The sequence below is a fragment of the Mytilus galloprovincialis genome, chromosome 9 (assembly GCF_965363235.1).
Source record: "Mytilus galloprovincialis chromosome 9, xbMytGall1.hap1.1, whole genome shotgun sequence".
Taxonomy (NCBI): domain Eukaryota; kingdom Metazoa; phylum Mollusca; class Bivalvia; order Mytilida; family Mytilidae; genus Mytilus; species Mytilus galloprovincialis.
Window position 1 is genome coordinate 62,046,304 of NC_134846.1, and position 19,434 is coordinate 62,065,737.

The following is a 19,434-nucleotide window of genomic DNA, read 5'->3' on the forward strand; positions in this document are numbered from 1 at the left end:
TTTAGGAATAAGGGGCCCAAAGGGTCCAAAATTAAACTTTGTTTGATTTCATCAAAAATTGAATAATTAGGGTTCTTTGATATGCCGAATCTAACTGTGTATGTAGATTCTTAATTTTTGGTCCCGTTTTCAAATTGGTCTACATTAAGGTCCAAAGGGTCCAAAATTAAACTTAGTTTGATTTTAACAAAAATTGAATCCTTGGGGTACTTTGATATGCTGAATCTAAAAATGTACTTAGATTTTTGATTATTGGCCCAGTTTTCAAGTTGGTCCAAATCAGGGTCCAAACTTAAACTTTGTTTGATTTCATCAAAAATTGAATAATTGGGGTTCTTTGATATGCCAAATCTAACTGTGTATGTAGATTCTTAATTGTTGGTCCCGTTTTCAAATTGGTCTATATTAAAGTCCAAAGGGTCCAAAATTAAACTAAGTTTGATTTTAACAAAAATTGAATTCTTGGGCTTCTTTGATATGCTGAATCTAAACATGTACTTAGATTTTTGATTATGGGCCCAGTTTTCAAGTTGGTCCAAATCAGGATCCAAAATTATTATATTAAGTATTGTGCAATAGCAAGAAATTTTCCATTGCACAGTATTCAGCAATAGCAAGAAATCTTCAATTGCACAGTATTGTGCAATAGCAAGAAATTTTCAATTGCACAGTATTGCGCAATAGCAAGAAATCTTCAATTGCACAGTATTGTGCAATAGCAAATATTTTCAATTGCACAGTATTGCGCACTAGCAAGAAATATCTAATTGCACAATATTGCGCAATAGCAAGAAATTTTCAATTGGAGTTATCTTTCCTTGTCCAGAATAGTAGTTGAATCAACTTAAATCATTGTTTTATACAATATACAATGTATATTCACTTTTACTACCAACTGATAAATTAATCTTTACCATTCAGTGATAACAAGCACTTTTTTTAACATTTTAATATTTTATGATGTATTTAAATAAGTGGTAATTGTTGCAAACTCCATTAGAATTTTGAATTGAGATCAGTTTTGGAATAAGGGAAAGGGGATGTGAAAAAAAAATTGGGTGGGGGTGGTTTAATTTTTCTCATTTCAGATTTCATAAATAAAAAGAAAATTTCTTCAAACATTTTTTTGAGAGGATTCATATTCAACAGCATAGTGAAATGCTCAAAGGCAAAAAACAAATTTTAAGTTTATTAGACCACATTCATTCTGTGTCAGAAACCTAAGCTGTGTCAACTATTTAATCACAATCCAAATTTAGAGCTGAATCCAGCTTGAATGTTGTGTCCATACTTGCCTCAACCGTTCAGGGTTCAACCTCTGCGGTCGTATAAAGCTGCGCCCTGCGGAGCATCTGGTTAGCCGTTGCGGCCATCTTGGTTGGATGGCCGGGTCACCGGACACATTTTTAAACAAGATACCCCAAAGACGATTGTGGCCAAGTTTGGATTAATTTGGCTTAGTAGTTTCAGAGGAGATTTTTGTAAAAGATTACTAAGATTTGCTGCCCCAGAATTTGTAAATTTAAGGAAGTTTTGGGTATTATGGTGAATATTATAATAGATAGAGATAAACTGGAAACAGCAATAATGTTCAGCAATTTGAGATCTATAAAAAAGTCAACATTACCAAAAGGGTCAGTTGACCCCTAAAGGAGTTATTGTCCTTTATAGTCATTTTTTGTCAATTTTTCGTCAATTTTTGTTTTCTTTTACAGAAATCTTCTCCTCTGAAACAACTTGGCCAAATTCAACCAAACTTAGCCACAATCATCATTGGGGTATCTAGTTTAAAAAATGTGTCCGGTGACCCGGCCAACCAACCAAGATGGCCGCCATGGCTAAAAATAGAAGATAGGGGTAAAATGTAGATTTTGGCTTATATCTCTGAAACCAAAGCATTTAGAGCAAATCTGACATTAAGTAAAATTGTTTATCAGGTCAAAATCTATCTGCCCTGAATTTTTTAGATGAATTGGATAACCCCTCGTTGGGTTGCTGCCCCAGAATTTGTTATTTTAAGGAAATTTTGCAGTTTTTGGGTACTATCGTGAATATTATAATAGATAGAGATAAACTGGAAACAGCAATAATGTTCAGCAATTTAAGATCTATAAAAAAAAGTCTACATTACCAAAATGGTCAGTTGACCCCTAAAGGAGTTATTGTCCTTTATAGTCATTTTTTGTCAATTTTTCTTCAATTTTTGTTTTCTTTTACAAAAATCTTCTCCTCTGAAACTACTTGGCCAAATTCAACCAAACTTAGCCACAATCATCATTTGGTTATATAGTTTAAAAAATGTGTCCGGTAACCAGGCCAACCAACCAAGATGGCCGCCATGGCAAAAATTAGAACATAGGGGTAAAATGTAGATTTTGACTTATATCTCTGAAAACAAAGCATTCAGAGCAAATCTTACAGTGGTAAAATTGTTTATCAGGTCAAAATCTATCTGCCCTGAAATTTTCAGATGAATCGGAGAACCCATTGTTGGGTTGCTGCCCCAGAATTAGTACTTTTAAGGAAATTTTGCAGTTTTTGGTTATTATCTTGAATATTATTATAGATAGAGATAAACTGGAAACAGCAATAATGTTCAGCAATTTAAGAGGAGAAGATTTTTGTAAAAGATTACTAAGAGTTGCTGCCCCAGAATTTGTAATTTTAAGGAAATTTTGCAGTTTTTGGGTATTATCGTGAATATTATAATAGATAGAGATAAACTGGAAACAGCAATAATGTTCAGCAATTTAAGATCTATAAAAAAAAGTCAACATTACCAAAATGGTCAGTTGACCCCTAAAGGAGTTAATGTCCTTTATAGTCATTTTTTGTCAATTTTTCTTTAATTTTCGTTTTCTTTTACAAAAATCTTCTCCTCTGAAACTACTTGACCAAATTCAACCAAACTTAGCCACAATCATCATTTGGTTATACAGTTTAAAAAATGTGTCCGGTAACCAGGCCAACCAACCAAGATGGCCGCCATGGCAAAAATTAGAACATAGGGGTAAAATGTAGATTTTGGCTTATATCTCTGAAACTAAAGCATTCAGAGCAAATCTTAAGTGGTAAAATTGTTTATCAGGTCAAGATCTATCTGCCCTGAAATTTTCAGATGAATCGGAGAATCCATTGTTGGGTTGCTGCCCCAGAATTAGTACTTTTAAGGAAATTTTGCAGTTTTTGGTTATTATCTTGAATATTATTATAGATAGAGATAAACTGTAAACAGCAATAATGTTCAGCAAAGTAAGATCTACAAAAAAGTCAACATTGCCAAAATGGTCAGTTATACCGTTACGGAGTTATTGCCCTTTATAGTAAATTTTGAACAATTTTCATAAATTTTGTAAATTTTGTGTATTTTTATTTGTTTATGATAGGCACATAAACCAAGGTGAGCGACACAGGCTCTTTAGAGTCTCTAGTTTTTCATGTACTCACTGACAATGAAAAGGAGGTCAAAAACAGTGGATATATAACAAATTGAAACTTTGTAACATAAGGCATCTATATACAAAGTATGAAGCATCCAGTTCTTACACTTTATAAAATATAAAGCTTTTAAGAAGTTTGTTAATGCCTCTGCCATCCGATCACTATCCCTATCTTGAGCTTTCTGAGACGAAAGTTACTGGCTCAACAAAAAGTAGGATCTAAATTGGCCATACATTACATAGTTCAGATTCATTGATTCAGTCCAGCTTTAAATATCAGTCGCTGTACATAATATGATAACATAAACTAGGGTATGGATGCACCCTGGAGTTAAAGGTTGGAATCCAGACAGATAGTAGAGACAAAGCTACATTTTTCCATTCATTGACCTTTGTTACATTTCATATCTCAGTTTTCATGTCAGCTCATGTATGATTTCTAAAGCATAAATTACATGTAGGTAAACTAAATTGTCTGCTATATGATTCTGTGACAAATGGGAGTCTGGCTTCATACAATGTAATGTGATTATGTTAATTGGTGCCCCTAGAAAGTAGGACAGCAATCAGTCAAACGTGTTTCACTGTGAACTACATTTTCCAACATTGACTTTATAATTAGTTACATTTTAACAGTACATCAAAGTATGTTGATCCTTCAATAAACATTATATGATCTTGGGTGTATCCCAAAGTGTAGATCACTATCTAGACAAATAGTTATCAAAAGTACCAGGATTATAATTTTATACGCAAGACGAGCGTTTCGTCTACATAAGACTCATCAGTGACGCTCAGATCAAAATAGTTAAAAAGCCAAATAAATACAAAGTTGAAGAGCATTAAGGATCCAAAATTCCAAAAAGTTGTGCCAAATACGGCTAAGGTAATCTACTCCTGGGGTAAGAAAATCCTTAGTTTTTCGAAAAATTCAAAGTTTTGTAAACAGAAAATTTATAAAAATGACCATATAATTGATATTCATGTCAACACCGAAGTGCTGACTACTGGGCTGGTGATACCCTCGGGGACGAAACGTCCACCAGCAGTGGCATCGAGTACAAAAGTAGGCCAATGTTTCCCCCACTTTATTGACTTGGTAAAGTTTAACATCTTATTTTTTTATTTCACTCCCTACAAATAAATCTTTAAACTACTGGATGATTGAATCATGTCTTGAAGTTCAGCACCCCGACAATATTTTACCATAACCTACTTTTCAGCTTCATTGACTGAGTTCATATTTCTGTCACTTAATCACACATAATACAATAATGTAAACTAGTGTATGAAATTATCTTGTCCAGGAGGTCGGCATCTAGGCAAAAGCAGAGAACTGTAAATTGAGAGACAAATCCACATATTTTTAATTCTTGATGTTCTGAAACAGTTTTTAAACCGTTTCAAATTAGGAACCTAAAAACCTTTTGAAGTGTTTCCTTTTTTCAAGGAGTAAGCTTCCTAAGGCTTGACGTTTATCAATAACCTACACTTCAGATACCTATAGAAGTCAGGAAGTCGGTCAATAACAAACCTAAGACTTAAAAGTTTGTCAGTTACCTACAAAAATTTGTAAGGGTTCCGCGGAACACAGTGTCTCGCCTACTATTGCTGTTAATCGCAGACTCAACAAAAATGAGGAAAAAAATCATTTAAAATATTCCGCAATACTATCTTTTGATTGTAAGAAGTTTCCGTCCAATTTTGGTAAAAATCCAGGATAGTTTAAGAAAGTTATTAAAATTTCAAAAACTTTAATCACAGAGTGAATATTTGTGGACGATGCCAACAACAAAGAAGGAATGTAGGATCGCTATTTCTTGCTTTTTCGACTAAATTCAAAGGCTTACCAAATTGTACCCAAGGCTAGTGATTACCTCCAGCTTCCCCTACCACTATAACTAACCATGAATATAATACTTAAAAGTTTCATTAAATAACAAGTCAATATTATACTGTCCAATTGTCATAAATCTAATTCAAATCAGAATATGTTGATGCTTCAGTTTAATGACTACATCAATCTATTTTAATGAAATTATTTGCACTTTAAAACCTTTCACATAAAAAATCATCGTTTGATATTTACAAATATATTTATTCATGTAAAAACACATAATCAATAAATAAAATAAACCTGGATATAATAAAACATGCTATCACATATATAGTGCTACTTCAATAAATAAATACATATACATGAAATCAATGCTCAAATAATGAATGTAAATGGCTGGTCATGTATGGACGGATTGGTTGAGATGAAAATATAGTTATCAAATGCGATTATAATATTTTACAATCTGAACATTCTATTTCTTATTTTTTCAACACCTATAGTTATCAAATAAAAATATAGAACAGAATTTAAAAAAAAAACAGGCTAAAACTTTAAACATCTAAAACAATGTTGAGAATGTTCTTCTTTTGAAACATCCTAGATAAGTCTCCATATTTTACCATACTCAACACTATCTATTACTACGTTATGTAAGAGTAATTGAAGCATTCAATAGTCTTTCATGGGGTGCATAGAATACTTATTAAGATTTAACCCGAATAATTCAGTCCCTCCTCGTAATTGATCTCTCCTACTTGCGATGGCCTGAATTCCTAACACGATATAAACTCTTCACGAATCCTGGATTCTGATTGGTGCCCTGTGGAAGAGGTGACCAATCAGCAAATAGCCCAATCTTACCAAATTGTTAAATCCCGAGCTAATTCCAAATGATTGATTGAAGATTTTTCATTGTCAATGCATTCAGGCGTTAATGTAGTAAGCGGAATATAACAACTGAATTATTCGGGTTAATTAAGATTGCACATTTTATAATTACATGTGGGATTTCTGAACATTTATGATGCTAAGCATATACTGTTTTATTACAAACATCATCAAAAATGTGATTAAGGTTAAGGTTTCTGTGCTCTGACAATGGACACATAATATCTATATGCGGAATGCAGTTTGGGAATTGTTCATCTTTTTAATATATATTTATGAAAGACATGTTTTAAGGAGTTTGAACACACATTCTCCTTTGGTAGTGTCAGATGTTAATGTTCTATCATATCATGATTTCTCTCTTCTTCTTTTGTCTTCTTCAATCATTCTTTCTAATTCTCTCGATCTTTTCTTATCAAGTAACTCCATTTCTCTTATCAACTACAAAAATAAGATAATGATAAGGAATTAGAAATATGCTAAAACTGACTCCTTTTTTATGGCATATCCTTATATTTGAATACTTTTAGGATTTTCGTAACTGTTCCAAGTGAAAACTTTCTTTTAATTTAAAATTTCCTGAAAATTGTTTAAAAGTTTATGTGACACTGAATGATTGAATTTATTATACAAGTCTTTTAGTTAAATGTTTACTACAAACATGATCAATGAAAATGAGGTAACAGTCATTCTGATTCTAAAATGAGGTACCAGTCAATCTGATTCTAAAATGAGGTAACAGTCATTCTGATTCTAAAATGAGGTAACAGTCATTCTGATTCTAAAATGAGGTAACAGTCATTCTGATTCTAAAATGAGGTAACAGTCATTCTGATTCTAAAATGAGGTAACAGTCATTCTGATTCTAGAATGGAAAATACATTAATAGCTAATGCCTGGGCAGGATTTCAAGCAATTTAATAGAATTATTTCAACCTTTATGAAATTTCTGCATCATTTTATTAGTTAAGAGTTTTAAACATGAAAGACATAACAGACAGTTATCATTTTGGCAAGGACACCTTTTCTCATTGAACTGATCCTTCAAAATTATGACTTATTTACCATAAATAGACACTCAGCATAGCCAATTTCTTTTTATAAATTTCATATACATGAATGACAGAATAATTTGTTCAGGAATGTCAAGGTCATTAATTTGTACACTTGATGCATAACCCATTCAATGTTTAAAACAAGAATGTGTCCAAAGCATATGGATGCCCCACTCGCACTATCATTTTCCATGTTCAATGGACCGTGAAATTGGGTAAAAATCTAATTTGGCATTAAAATTAGAAAGATCATATCATAAGGAACATGTGTACTAAGTTTGAAGTTGATTACCTTCAACTTCATCAAAAACCACCTTGACCAAAAACTTTTAACCTGAAACTTGCACTTTCATTTTCTATGTTCAGTGGACCGTGAAATTGGGGTCAAAAGTCTAAAAAAAACTTTGACCTGAAGCGGGACAAATGGATGAACGCACAGACCAGAAAACATAATGCCCCTCTAATATCATAGGTGGGAGATAAACAATAATTAACCTTATTTTCTTTTTGTAATATATTGTCTACACAGATTTTAATGAACAATATCCATCTTTACCTGTGAACATTCAGTTTCTATAACAGTTCTGTATTTTGCTCCCTGTCCAAGGTCTTCCATTTCTCTAAGGAAACCTCTTCTTTCATCAATTTCTGCTTGCACTGAAACAGGTATATATTTTTATACATTAAAATGTTTGAAATTTTTAAATATATATTTTAAATATTCATTCAGAAATAGATCTTTATTGTAAAAAAGATGCAAATCTAAAAAAATGAAAAATATACCAGGATGGAACTTAAAAACAATGTTTTGTCTGACCAAACTTGGACAAAATAGGATATTTAGAAGGCATTTAATCAGGAGTAAGTGTTCGTATCTTAAATGGCTCTGTAGAAAAAAGTGCATGAGGATACCCTTAGGAATATAAATATTTGTCATATATAGTTGTTTCAAGTCAATAACTCAAGAATGAAAAACTTCAAATTTTTCAAAATCAAAAGCCTGTCTAAATTCACCAAAAGCAGTTTAAAGTACTAAGTAGTAATTTGATCCAAAATTTATCTGACTGTCTAAATCCCCTACATTCCATACGTTGGAAAGAAATATATGAACTTTATTTTTAATCAAAAGAATGGTTTGTTATATATGTTCACAAATTCAAATAATTCAAGTTAAAAACAAAATGCAAATTTCAGTTAATGTACTTAGTGTTGACAGACGGGAGGACAATGGTAAGTAACATATTCAAAGTGCTTACAGTAAAAATGGTCCCTTTGCAAATTTCAATTTTTAATTAAGGATAATAGATAATAAAAGATATAGCAAAGCACCCATTTTTATAACTACGACACCAACATACCAAATATTTTCAGACACAAGAGATGGTGTAAATCATGATGAAGACTTTGTTTACGCATTTACTCCTTTCAACTTGTTCAAGAGTTAAAAATAGTTTCATCTCTGCAAACCTATCAAGAGTTAAATGTTTTCATCTTCACAAATATGGAGATTATGTCTATATAGGTTCTCATTACTCTAAAAAGCTAAGTGTTTTAATTCTACAAACAGTTTGCACCTAAAACTTTTGAGGGTACTAGTCCACTGGACTAGTAATTATTTAAATTTACTAGTCCTGAATAATTTCCACTAGTCAGACACTGCAAGGGGGTTTGGGGGCATGCCCCCCTCCCCCAAAATTTTTTTGAAATCTTAGATGCAAAATCCTGCATTTTGAGCATACCTGAAAGGGTTTAAGCTGGTTGAAAATATTTTTTTTTTAGCTAATTTTAAGGATTTTTCATTTGCAAAAAATGATTAAACAAGGAAAACTTCCGACACTATTTATTTTTAGTCATGTGTACTGTCCATAAATAATAATAAAAAAAATGTCAGAGTTTCCAAGTAATTTATAGTTTTTTTTATTCCTCATAGTCTTTTAATAATTGCTTCAGTTTTAACTAAGACGTCCCTTTAGCAAAATTGGTTTTGTTATTTTCTTTGCAGTACGTGCAAAACATTAAGAATTCAGTTCAATTAGTTTTATCGCCATATAAACTTTACAGTTTGTGACATATAACAACAAAAACAAATAAAGACAATAACTAAGTAACTCAATATATATATTCTAATTCAGGTATTGAATATTAAAGGGTCCCCTATCCTCAGTTCCATTGACTTTTTTTATAAAGGATACTAGTTTATTCATTTGTGTTGGTGGGTTAAGTTAAAGTATATATATAACTTTGTTATTGTCAGTGAGATTAGCAAATGAATTATTTTCTCTGTTAATGCAATTAAAATATGTAAATCTAATATTTGAATTGTGAGAACAATTTATTAAGAAATGTTTCTCATCATCTAGTACTTTGCATTTTTTGCAAAGTCTCTCTTCACGAGGAATTTGAAAATGCATTCCTTTTTCAATTAATAATGAATTGTCACTGATTCTAAGTTTTGTAATTAATTTTCTAAATTCAAAGTTAGAGAGGTAAGGTTTGATCAAGAGATTTGGATCAAGTCCTTTATACAAATTTAATTTCCTTTATCATCAGTAGATCTCAACTTATCCATCAACAGATTGTTGTAGTATGAGTTTATTTATTAAGGATGATGGTCATTCTTCCAATGGGGTTAAAACCCTCTGGTCCTGGTTACCTCGGATTTTTTTTTGTTCAGAGACATCATCATTTGATCTCTTTCTTTTTATAGCCTTTCCTGGCTTTGTATGTCGGTACATTGAAGCATTTTTATGTTTGATTACACATGGTATCCGGTCTTCTAATTATCAAAAAAATCGCAGTGTACCAAAACGATGTCATAATGACATAAATCTATTTTAATAACTTATTGGTTATGTGAAGTAAACTAAAACATTTTTATAACATTAAAGATATATAATTAATTGAGGGAAAACTTGATAGTCTTTTCGTTTTAAAGACAATTGCCCTCATTATTAGAAAATTTAATGTGTCCGTGTTGGTCCACTTTCTACTGGTTATAAGATAGATCGAATTACGGGAACTATTACGACTGGTTTTCGTTTCTGTTTCACTTCCTCGGGATAAATGTACAATTATCGATCTCGATAGTTTAGACTTCGCAACACATTGCTTTGACGACCTTTCCGGCATTACTTGTCAATTTGAACTTCAAATATGTTCAAATTTCAAATAACATAGAAATAGTCTGGTCGGGATAGCGATAAATAAAATTTACTAGTCCGAGCTGAAAATTACTAGTCTGGGGCATCGGGCTAGTGGTTAACGTTGCAGACTGTACACATCAAATGTTAACATACATTCATCAAATCTGTCTACAGGAGGCTCCTGTATTTGAACTTGAAGCTTCTTCTTCTTTTTGTCTTTTGGATCTATGTCTTCACCAAATGCCATGATGTTAGCCAACCTTTGTTTATTCTTCTCATTGTCTCTACCCACTAAAAATAATAATTAAGTTACATTGCTACTTATATATTTACATGCAATAATACACAAATCACAGAAAATGCTGATATCCTTCATTACTTTTTAGTCAAACATCCTATAAATTCAGAAATTAGTGAGTGCATCTATTTTTATGATGTTTGAAAAATGGAAAAAATTTGTCATTACATATTGCGATTTCAGGAAAATCTGCATAAAGTATTAAAAATAGATACCAGAGTCTGAGTGTGAGTTACTTTATTTGTAATACTCATCCCATTACATTATTCCAATAAATAAAATTATCCCCATAATTTCTGAAATTATATTAAATTAATATAAAGTTCAGACATGTCACATTTACTGTAACAAAAAGTAAAATCACAAAAGTACTGAACTCAGAGGAAAATCAATTCGGAAAGTCCATGATCACATGGGAAAATCACAAATAACAAAACGCATCAAAAACGAATGAACAAGAACTGTCATATTCCTGACTTGGTACAGGCATTTTCAAATGTAGAAAATGGTGGGTTGAACCTGGTTTTATAGCTAGCTAAACCTCTATTACATTTTAAGATTTTTGTCTTATATTTTCACCTGAAACTAGAACATACTATATCAAATAAAATAACTTCCTATGGATTCATTATTATATGCTTGATACCTTTTTCCTGTGGTAAGCAACAATTCTAGGTTCAACAAAGTACAGATTTTGTTCAGGCTTGTATGCAGACTTTGGCAAAACCACAAAATCAAATATCAGCAAAAATACAATAAAAAAATTGAATCCAACAAAAGTAAAATAATCCCCAGTACTTGAATTGCCTATTAGTCATGCTAGTATATAATTTGCAATGATGTTTTGAAAGGAGGTGTACATGTATATAATCCTATCATGATGTTATGAAACAATATATAAACTTACTAGAGTTGTGTGCTGGTGTATAATCAGTTTTTTCATAAGCACCACTAGCTTTTATCTGATCTTTAGTTCTAACAGTTGGCTTATAGTTCCTACAATTTAAATTTTACATGTGTTCAACAAATCTGAAACATAATACAAAGACAATAAACCAGAAAGTTTTGGTTGCACTTGGTCTACGCATCCAGAAAATAGCTGCCTATTGTATAACTCAAATACTTTTGTCCTCTCTCCTGATGTGTAAAGCTTTTATGTAATCACATACATGTACATGTACATGTCAGCATTAAGACTAGAAGAATCTGACACTTCAAGTTTTCTTTGTAGAAAAAAAAGAAAATGCCTACTTACCTATCCCCCATCTCTAAATGCTCTACCTTTAAGTAGGGTTTGGGCAAACCAAGTATTTTAAAATGTGGCCTAAACAGTTTTTTTTTTATTATTATGGACATGATGGAGGAAATGGTTAAAACCTTTAAGAAAATAAAAGAAAAATGTGTCTAGATTAAGGACACTAATGTACTGCTCAAGCTGTGCTATTTTCAAAGTTAAAAAGGGGCATAACTCTAGAACAATAAATGACTCATCAATATTTTGGGACATCTCCTATCATTTTAGATCTTTTTTATTACCAATAATGAAAAGTGATATAACTGAACAATACAAAGGAATCAATCTTAAAACACAAAATAACTAAACAGTCACAATGAGGTCACCCTTCAGACTATATCATTGGGTCAAAACCATAAACAAGTGATATAAAAAAATCAGTATTTAATATCATTTCCATCCAGGCACCTAGTGTCTTTCTTTCCATTGCATTGATATAGAATATAAACACACACGTTTAAACTATTTTATAACAAACAGAATGTCATATATTACCTTGGATTGAGTACTTTACTTTGTTTCCTCGGTTTTACAACTTCTTTGTTCTTGTTTGTATGTGTTGGTGGGCACTGAAGGGGAAGTGTACCTCCACCTTAAATAAAACAATGTAATTGCTCAGTTGTCAAGCCTCTTTTTCAAGCTGTTGTGATTAAGATGTTAACATTATGTTATTCATACAAGAAAAAGAAATTGGATTAAATCATTAAAATGTAAATCAAAAGTACTTGTAGAAAAAAAAAATATGAATAAATTGATTGACAAGACATTTTTTAGCTTTTCTCATCACTTGGCATCCGTTGTCGTTAACTTTTACAAAAATCTTTTCCTCTGAAACTACTGGGCCAAATTTAACCAAAACTTAGCCACAATCATTATTAGGGTATCTAGTTTAAAAAGTGTGTGGTGACCCAGACAACCAACCAAGATGGCCGCCATGGCTAAAAATAGGGGCGCATTACGTTTGCGCGCATTAGGGGATTAAAAAGTTTTACGTTTGCACACAGCTTTTGATTACATTTGACCGCATTTATCTTACAGGTAAACTCAGGTCAAAAAAGGAATATAATAAGATATAAATGATATCAAAATATAAATGACTATAATTTTCATATTAGATATGACTTAAAATCATTAAGTTTGAAAATATTTTTTAATTATATATTGAACTCTAAGACAAAATATAAAGTGTTCCTAATAAATTCCGTCAGTAGTGATCTCTTTTAAATTCGTAAATAGTTTAAGTTAGTTTGAAAAGTTTGGTCAAGGCACGAAACGTTGATGTTTTTTTTTATAACAAATCGGGAAGAAAATTATTAGTATATGATGAATATAAAACTTTTCGTATTAATAGAATACATGTATAATGCAACCGATTTATCCTGCTTGAATCCCACTTCCACCTCCTCGTGGGTGAGTAGGTGACTTAGACTAACGGAAAGCTACTTTTACTTAAAAATAATTGAACAAATTTATAAATAAATAAGTAATTATAACCTGAGCTTAGTGTTGGATAATCGGTTGAAATCACCAACCGATTATCTATTACAATCGGTTGACAGCAACCAACCGACTATCGGTAATAATCGCATCATAATACCTTGCAATTTTTTAAAATAAAATCATGTATTTAGTCTCATTGTACATGTCTAATGTGTATATTCCATATCATTGCAGAGTTTATATATTCATATTTGATCTTTTGTTTCCTTTTCATATTTCATTTAGCAATTAAAACAATGAATTAATAAGAATCAAGATTCAGATTGAACATATTTTATCCCATAATTACAACATTAACTACCAACAGTGACACTTAACATTTCTAAATTTCAATGGTGTAACTCACATTACAATTTCAATAAAATAGCTGTATAAACATTTGAATGCTTCTAATTAAGAAAAGATATATAAAGTTTTAAACTTTAAGAAATTTAAAATTAACAGAAAAAAATAAAACAATGCATTTGCATTGAAATATATACAGTAAACAAAGGGGATTAAGCCAATGTCTGTAAATTCGCGTAGAATGTTTTTATTCACTTTTGTGATCATTATTTTTCTGTAAATTGTGTCATTCGGGAGTCTGAACTTATAATTGCAAGAATGCGGAATCATTACATAGTTGAACCGTATCCGATTTGTGATTTTTATATTTTTCAACGGCGGACAAATTTCAGAAAATTTACAAAAATTAACGATGTCTGACAAGCAATTTGAAAAGGAATATGATGTTTTTGATGCTACAAATGGATGAAACATTAATAAAAGGCAATTTGCAACACGTTCTAATGAAGCAAAGAAATTATTTTGTCTAAAATCAGAAGGATTTTATGTACGCTCTCAAGTAACAAGTACCGGTATAATTTGAAAGAAAGTATTTCATACAAAGTTATTAATTTTAAATAACATTCCATCAATCTGTATATATTTATAGTCAATGCTTTTGTCACGTTTATAAAGAAGGAAATTGGTTATGTCTTTTAATTATAGGATGTTTGAGATTGTTATTGTCATCGACTGATATTTTTTGTTATTATTTGTTTGACTGCGCATATAAAATGCAAACCGCAAACGGACTGGAAGTTGATAAGCTAAAGGTCCGGAAACTTAAACGACAATCGATTGAACAAAATCCCAATCGATTATCGACATCGCTAGGCTCAACCAACTGATTTCCGACTTATTCCGATCATCGGAACAACACTACCTGAGCTTACCTGAGTTTACCTGTCAAATAAATGCGCGCAAATGTAATGTTTTTTGCACGCAAAGGTAATGGTAATTTATGCAAACGTAACGCACCGAAAAATAGAACATAGGGGTAAAATGTAGATTTTGGCTTATAACTCTGAAACCAAAGCATATAAAGCAAATCTGAGACGGTGTTAAATTGTTTATTAAGTCAATATCTATCTGCCCTGAAATTTTCAGATGAATTATTTGGTTGTTGGGTTGCAGTAAAGTAAGATCTCCAAACACATCACCATCACCAAAACATAATTTTGTCATGAATCCATCTGTGTCCTTTGTTTAATATGCACATAGACCAAGGTGAGTGACATAGGCTCTTAAATGTAAGAGCCTCTAGTTGAGATGTTGACAGACAAAATGAAATATGACAATCAGATTTTATATGAAACAACTATCTACTTGACTTAAAAATAATGTGAACTTAATGACTTTTACTTCTTCTAAATGGTGTCATCTTAAAATCTATGCATGTTGCAAATGGAGATTTTACGATTATAAGTAAGAAGGGTATAAAATGAAAAATTTGTAAAGAATTCTGCTGTGTAAATGTCTAATGTTATCTGCCAAAAACTTAGTCTATATCTAGCTAATTTTCAGTTTAATAAATATAAAATTTAGAAATTGGTATTCATTTGTAATACACCGATCTATTGAGTTCAGCCAATTTCACAGTTTGTTCTTATGTTGTGCTGATACACGACTGTCCTACGTAAACATGGTTGAGCGCTCACAAACATATTAAACACTGCTGCACCATACTCTTTTATTTGTCTGTCCAAAGTCAGGAGGTTGAACAATTCCTTTTCTATTGTGTTTTCTATCATATTTCTTTTTTCATAAACTGTTTTGTTTTAGATTTAATAGCTAGGCAGCAAGTTTCCTTGTTTGAAATGTTGAATTTTTCATTTATGGACATTTTAGAGCCCATTATACAGTATAAGTTTTTTTATGATGACATCTACCCGTATAACATAAACATGTATACATATATCTGATGTATAACTTACCTCTGAGAGATTTTTCCAAGTTTCTTTGTTGCGTATTTGTAAGCCTTGATTCTTGCATCATTTCTAAATATAAAGAGTAAGCAAAGCTGACTAATGTAATATAACTGACTTAGGTTTGGGGGACTAAAAACAACTATTATATATAAATCAAACTAAGAGCTTTCAATTTACATCCTTTACTTTGGATTCAAACACAAAAAGAGGCTGATACATGTACATGTAATAATCATAACAATCAAAATTATCAAGGTTTAGGCAATACAGTTCCAGAAATAAGGATTCAACATGCAGATACATGTATATAACACTAATGCTTGTTCCTACATTGTACATTCATCATGTACATTGAAATTTTTACATGCATATCAATTCCTCTTATTATAGTCGCCGTCACGTAAAATTGGCACAATGATTTTGGTTGAAGATTTTTATTAAACTAACAACCGCATTCATTCAAGATGACATTTTTCAAATATGATTTTGTGAATTTTGTATGGTAAATAAAAAAGAATATTTTTGTGAAAAAATTACGGGTATGGTATGTATTATAAGGAACAGAATAAGGTAGCAAAATGAGGTACTGATTTGTTTTGGTCTCTAATATGTCTCCTACGATGCCAAACTGTCTACTAAACTTGGAGCAAAACCTGTCGAGGTGACGAACTGTCCTGTAAAGTTACCTTATCTACAAAGCGCATCATTGATTCGGATCAGTTAGACTGGTTTCCGAGAATAGTATACCTTTTACCTTTTAAAATGTACCTGACAAAGAACCAGTTAAAAATTATCGATTGCAAGTAGAAAAAGAATGAAAGAAGTGCATTTCAATAAACAGAATACAGACACATGTCAAATTAATATTTGTTTTCTTGTTTTTTGTTTGTAATTACTTTGTTCGTCAAAGTTGGATTATTAAAAGTTATTTTCTGCAAAATAATTGAACTTGTCCTGACGGACAAGCTTGATACAGCTTTTACTAGTCCGACCTTTTTTCCCTCTGGTACCAATCAGACAAGCGTTATTGTCTAGGCCTGCCTCAATTACAGTAGAAAAATTAAGAAAATAATTAAAGAAAAAAATCTGGAAAATTTCATGAAATTCTCATTCTATTAATGAACTCAAAATTGTTACATTTTTTGTTTACAGACTTATTAAAATTCCTGCATTTGCGCAGAAATCTACTTCCTTTTTCCAGTCTCTTCCTCAGGAGACAGAGTAAAATATATATTAGTCAGTCTAGTCAAATATAAAAAGGAACACAATACCAATTTCATTTTTAATAATTCTGATATGAAAAAACATTACCTGATGATAGTGTTTCTTTGTTTATATTGAATATGAAGTCATAACATAAATATAAACCTATCAACTAAAATCCCCAACAACAAAAACCAAAATCGGAAACGTTATGACCTATCTGTGTCTTTTTTAACCATTTGAAGTTAAACTATGTTTGAATTAAAAAAAAAATATTTATACAGACTTTGTCCCCTTTCAATGCCTGCCTCATATTAATTTGTAAATTGTAGGTACAAATGTTATTCAGACCATAAGCATGGTACACAACTAATATTGGACATGTTGGATGCTAGTGCCTTGCTCTATAATTGTCAATGTAAATGTGGATGTACTGACTTTCTTCATCTTGTAGAGTACATTAGTGGAAAACTTTTCTTGGTGTTGCATATTAGACTTAATACACTATTATTATTAACATTACCGACGAATAAAAAGAAAGGGTTACTTGCAACCACTCAGTCAAAGGCGTGAATATTTAAAATCTAAATTGTTTTGTTTTAGATTTTGAAAAGTGTGAGAAACATTTGTGGGTGTTATATACACCAATTTATTCATTTTCCATTGTGGCGTCAGATATTTTGTTTTAAGATGTCAAAATTTACGGGAACCTTAGTCCTATGTGATATCCAGTAAAGGCGGACAGGACAAATACACCTTATCGCTATTTGTCCGCCATTACTGGATATCACACAGGTTCCCGTAAAATTTTGACGTCATAAAACAAATTATCTGATGCCACAATGGAAAAGTGATTGTTGTTGACGTCAAAAATTCAAGCGGCCGGGTCAGCCGGGATTAGCGATAAGGTGTATAGCGATAAGGTGTATTCATACAAGACAAGACATGGCAAGACACAAGGACATACTACCTTAGAAATTGTCATGCCAACCAAACATGTATAGAACGAATTCATGTGACGTATGAAAACATATGATTAGACTATAAAGTGGCCGAAATTGTGTGTCGAAAGTGAATGGCAATACCAATGCCAATGGCCCAATAAATAGCGTCGTTCGATCGGACAAAAATAGATTTCGAGCACTTTGAAAATGAAGGACATATGACCGAACTTACGCTTTAACAAACTGTGTGTTTGCTGGCTGTATTGGACTTGCGGTGGATTCCAAAATCCTCCTCCCGCTACGCGGGTTTCTTTCTGAGGAGCCGCCATAATTCAACAAATTGGAATCTATGCGTAAAACGTCACTTCCTCTTTGTGATGATATAATTCCCGATACTGGTCGGATTTTTTAAAGTTTCCGCACAGCAAGATCTTTTTGGCTATCAAGCAGATATCAAGGACAACGAAATTAAACGGACTTCAAAATTTAAAAAAAAAACTAATTGTTTCTTTAAATGTAGAGCTGTCTCTCTGGAATATAAGCATATACATGAAAATCAAGACCACTGTGTGTTTGTAACACATTTAAAATACTTTAACAACTTTAAATGTCAGATTAATCACGTTTTTTTCCTAATTAATTAAATTGAAATAATTGTTTGTAACAGCTCTAATATGTGACCCACATAAAAAAAAAATGTGTGAATAAATAATGTAGATAATGGGACTATACATTCTAGATACTCTTTCAAATAACCACTCCTTTTCAAGTACTAGCTGCAAGGACGTAACTACATTGAGGCAAATGAGGCAAATGCCTCATGTTAGAAATTAAAAAAAAAAAATGAAACAAAAGATTGTCTTTATATAGAAAATTGTTTTCACGGAAAGTGTCTTGCAAGAAGCAAGTTCTCTTCACTCTCTGGTGTCGCCCCTGCATGTTTTTTGTGATCCATGTTTCTATTTCACTTTAAGTTTTCAGAGTTTATGGTCTATTGTTTATACTTCTATGTCGCGGGTTTGTCTTTTGTTCATGTATTGTCCTTCTTTATGACTACAGTCTGAGTGTTCATTTTTATTTGTAAACGTGTGGTTTTGCAATGTTGCATGTCCATGGATGTACAGACATTTTGCAAGAAAATATTTCAAGAATATACGATGCTAATGGACACAGAAAAAAAATGGTCGTTTCTGCATGGAGAATTGAACTTGACATCAAAGAATACAAAAACTCGCTTTTTTGTAGAAAAAAAACTAGATAGCTGACATGGTTTAAATTAAAGTGAGGTCACCAATTTCCTGGTATCAAATAATTTGAAAAAAAATGTATTGCCATATGACCTTTTACATTGAAAGGTTAAACTTGCATTAAGTCGTGTTCAGACCATTTAACAGAAAATAAAGGAATATGGAGTAAACGTGCACGGGACCTAACCGCACACAAAGTCAATGCATAGAAAAAATACAAATGGTCAAAATTGTTATTCCTGTTCTTCATCTTAATTGATAGTTGCAGGAGGGTCTTCAGCAATAAAAGAATCATTTTCAAATACCGTAAAACAAGGTCAAGATGGTCCT

General features: G+C 31.7%; 1 protein-coding gene across 1 annotated transcript; it reads right to left on the reverse strand.

Moving 5' to 3' along the window:
* Nucleotides 1-5,815: 5,815 nt before the first annotated feature.
* Nucleotides 5,816-18,271, reverse strand: LOC143045542 (UPF0193 protein EVG1-like). Its single transcript, XM_076218120.1, has 7 exons — nucleotides 18,090-18,271; nucleotides 15,717-15,779; nucleotides 12,454-12,550; nucleotides 11,572-11,660; nucleotides 10,520-10,657; nucleotides 7,780-7,880; nucleotides 5,816-6,609 (listed from the first exon to the last, which is right to left on the reverse strand). The coding sequence occupies exons 1-7, from the start codon at nucleotides 18,184-18,186 to the stop codon at nucleotides 6,517-6,519; spliced, it is 678 nt and encodes a 225-aa protein (XP_076074235.1). The 5' UTR covers nucleotides 18,187-18,271; the 3' UTR covers nucleotides 5,816-6,516.
* Nucleotides 18,272-19,434: the final 1,163 nt, after the last annotated feature.

Coding starts and splice junctions, on each gene's coding strand:
- LOC143045542 (XM_076218120.1), bottom strand. CDS start 18,186: ATGGCGGCTCCTCAGAAAGAAACCCGCGTAGCGGGAGGAGGATTTTGG. Junction 11,661..12,453: donor AGTAAAGTACTCAATCCAAG/GTAATATATGAC, acceptor TTTAAATTGTAG/GAACTATAAGCCAACTGTTA. Junction 10,658..11,571: donor TACACCAGCACACAACTCTA/GTAAGTTTATAT, acceptor TATTATTTTTAG/TGGGTAGAGACAATGAGAAG.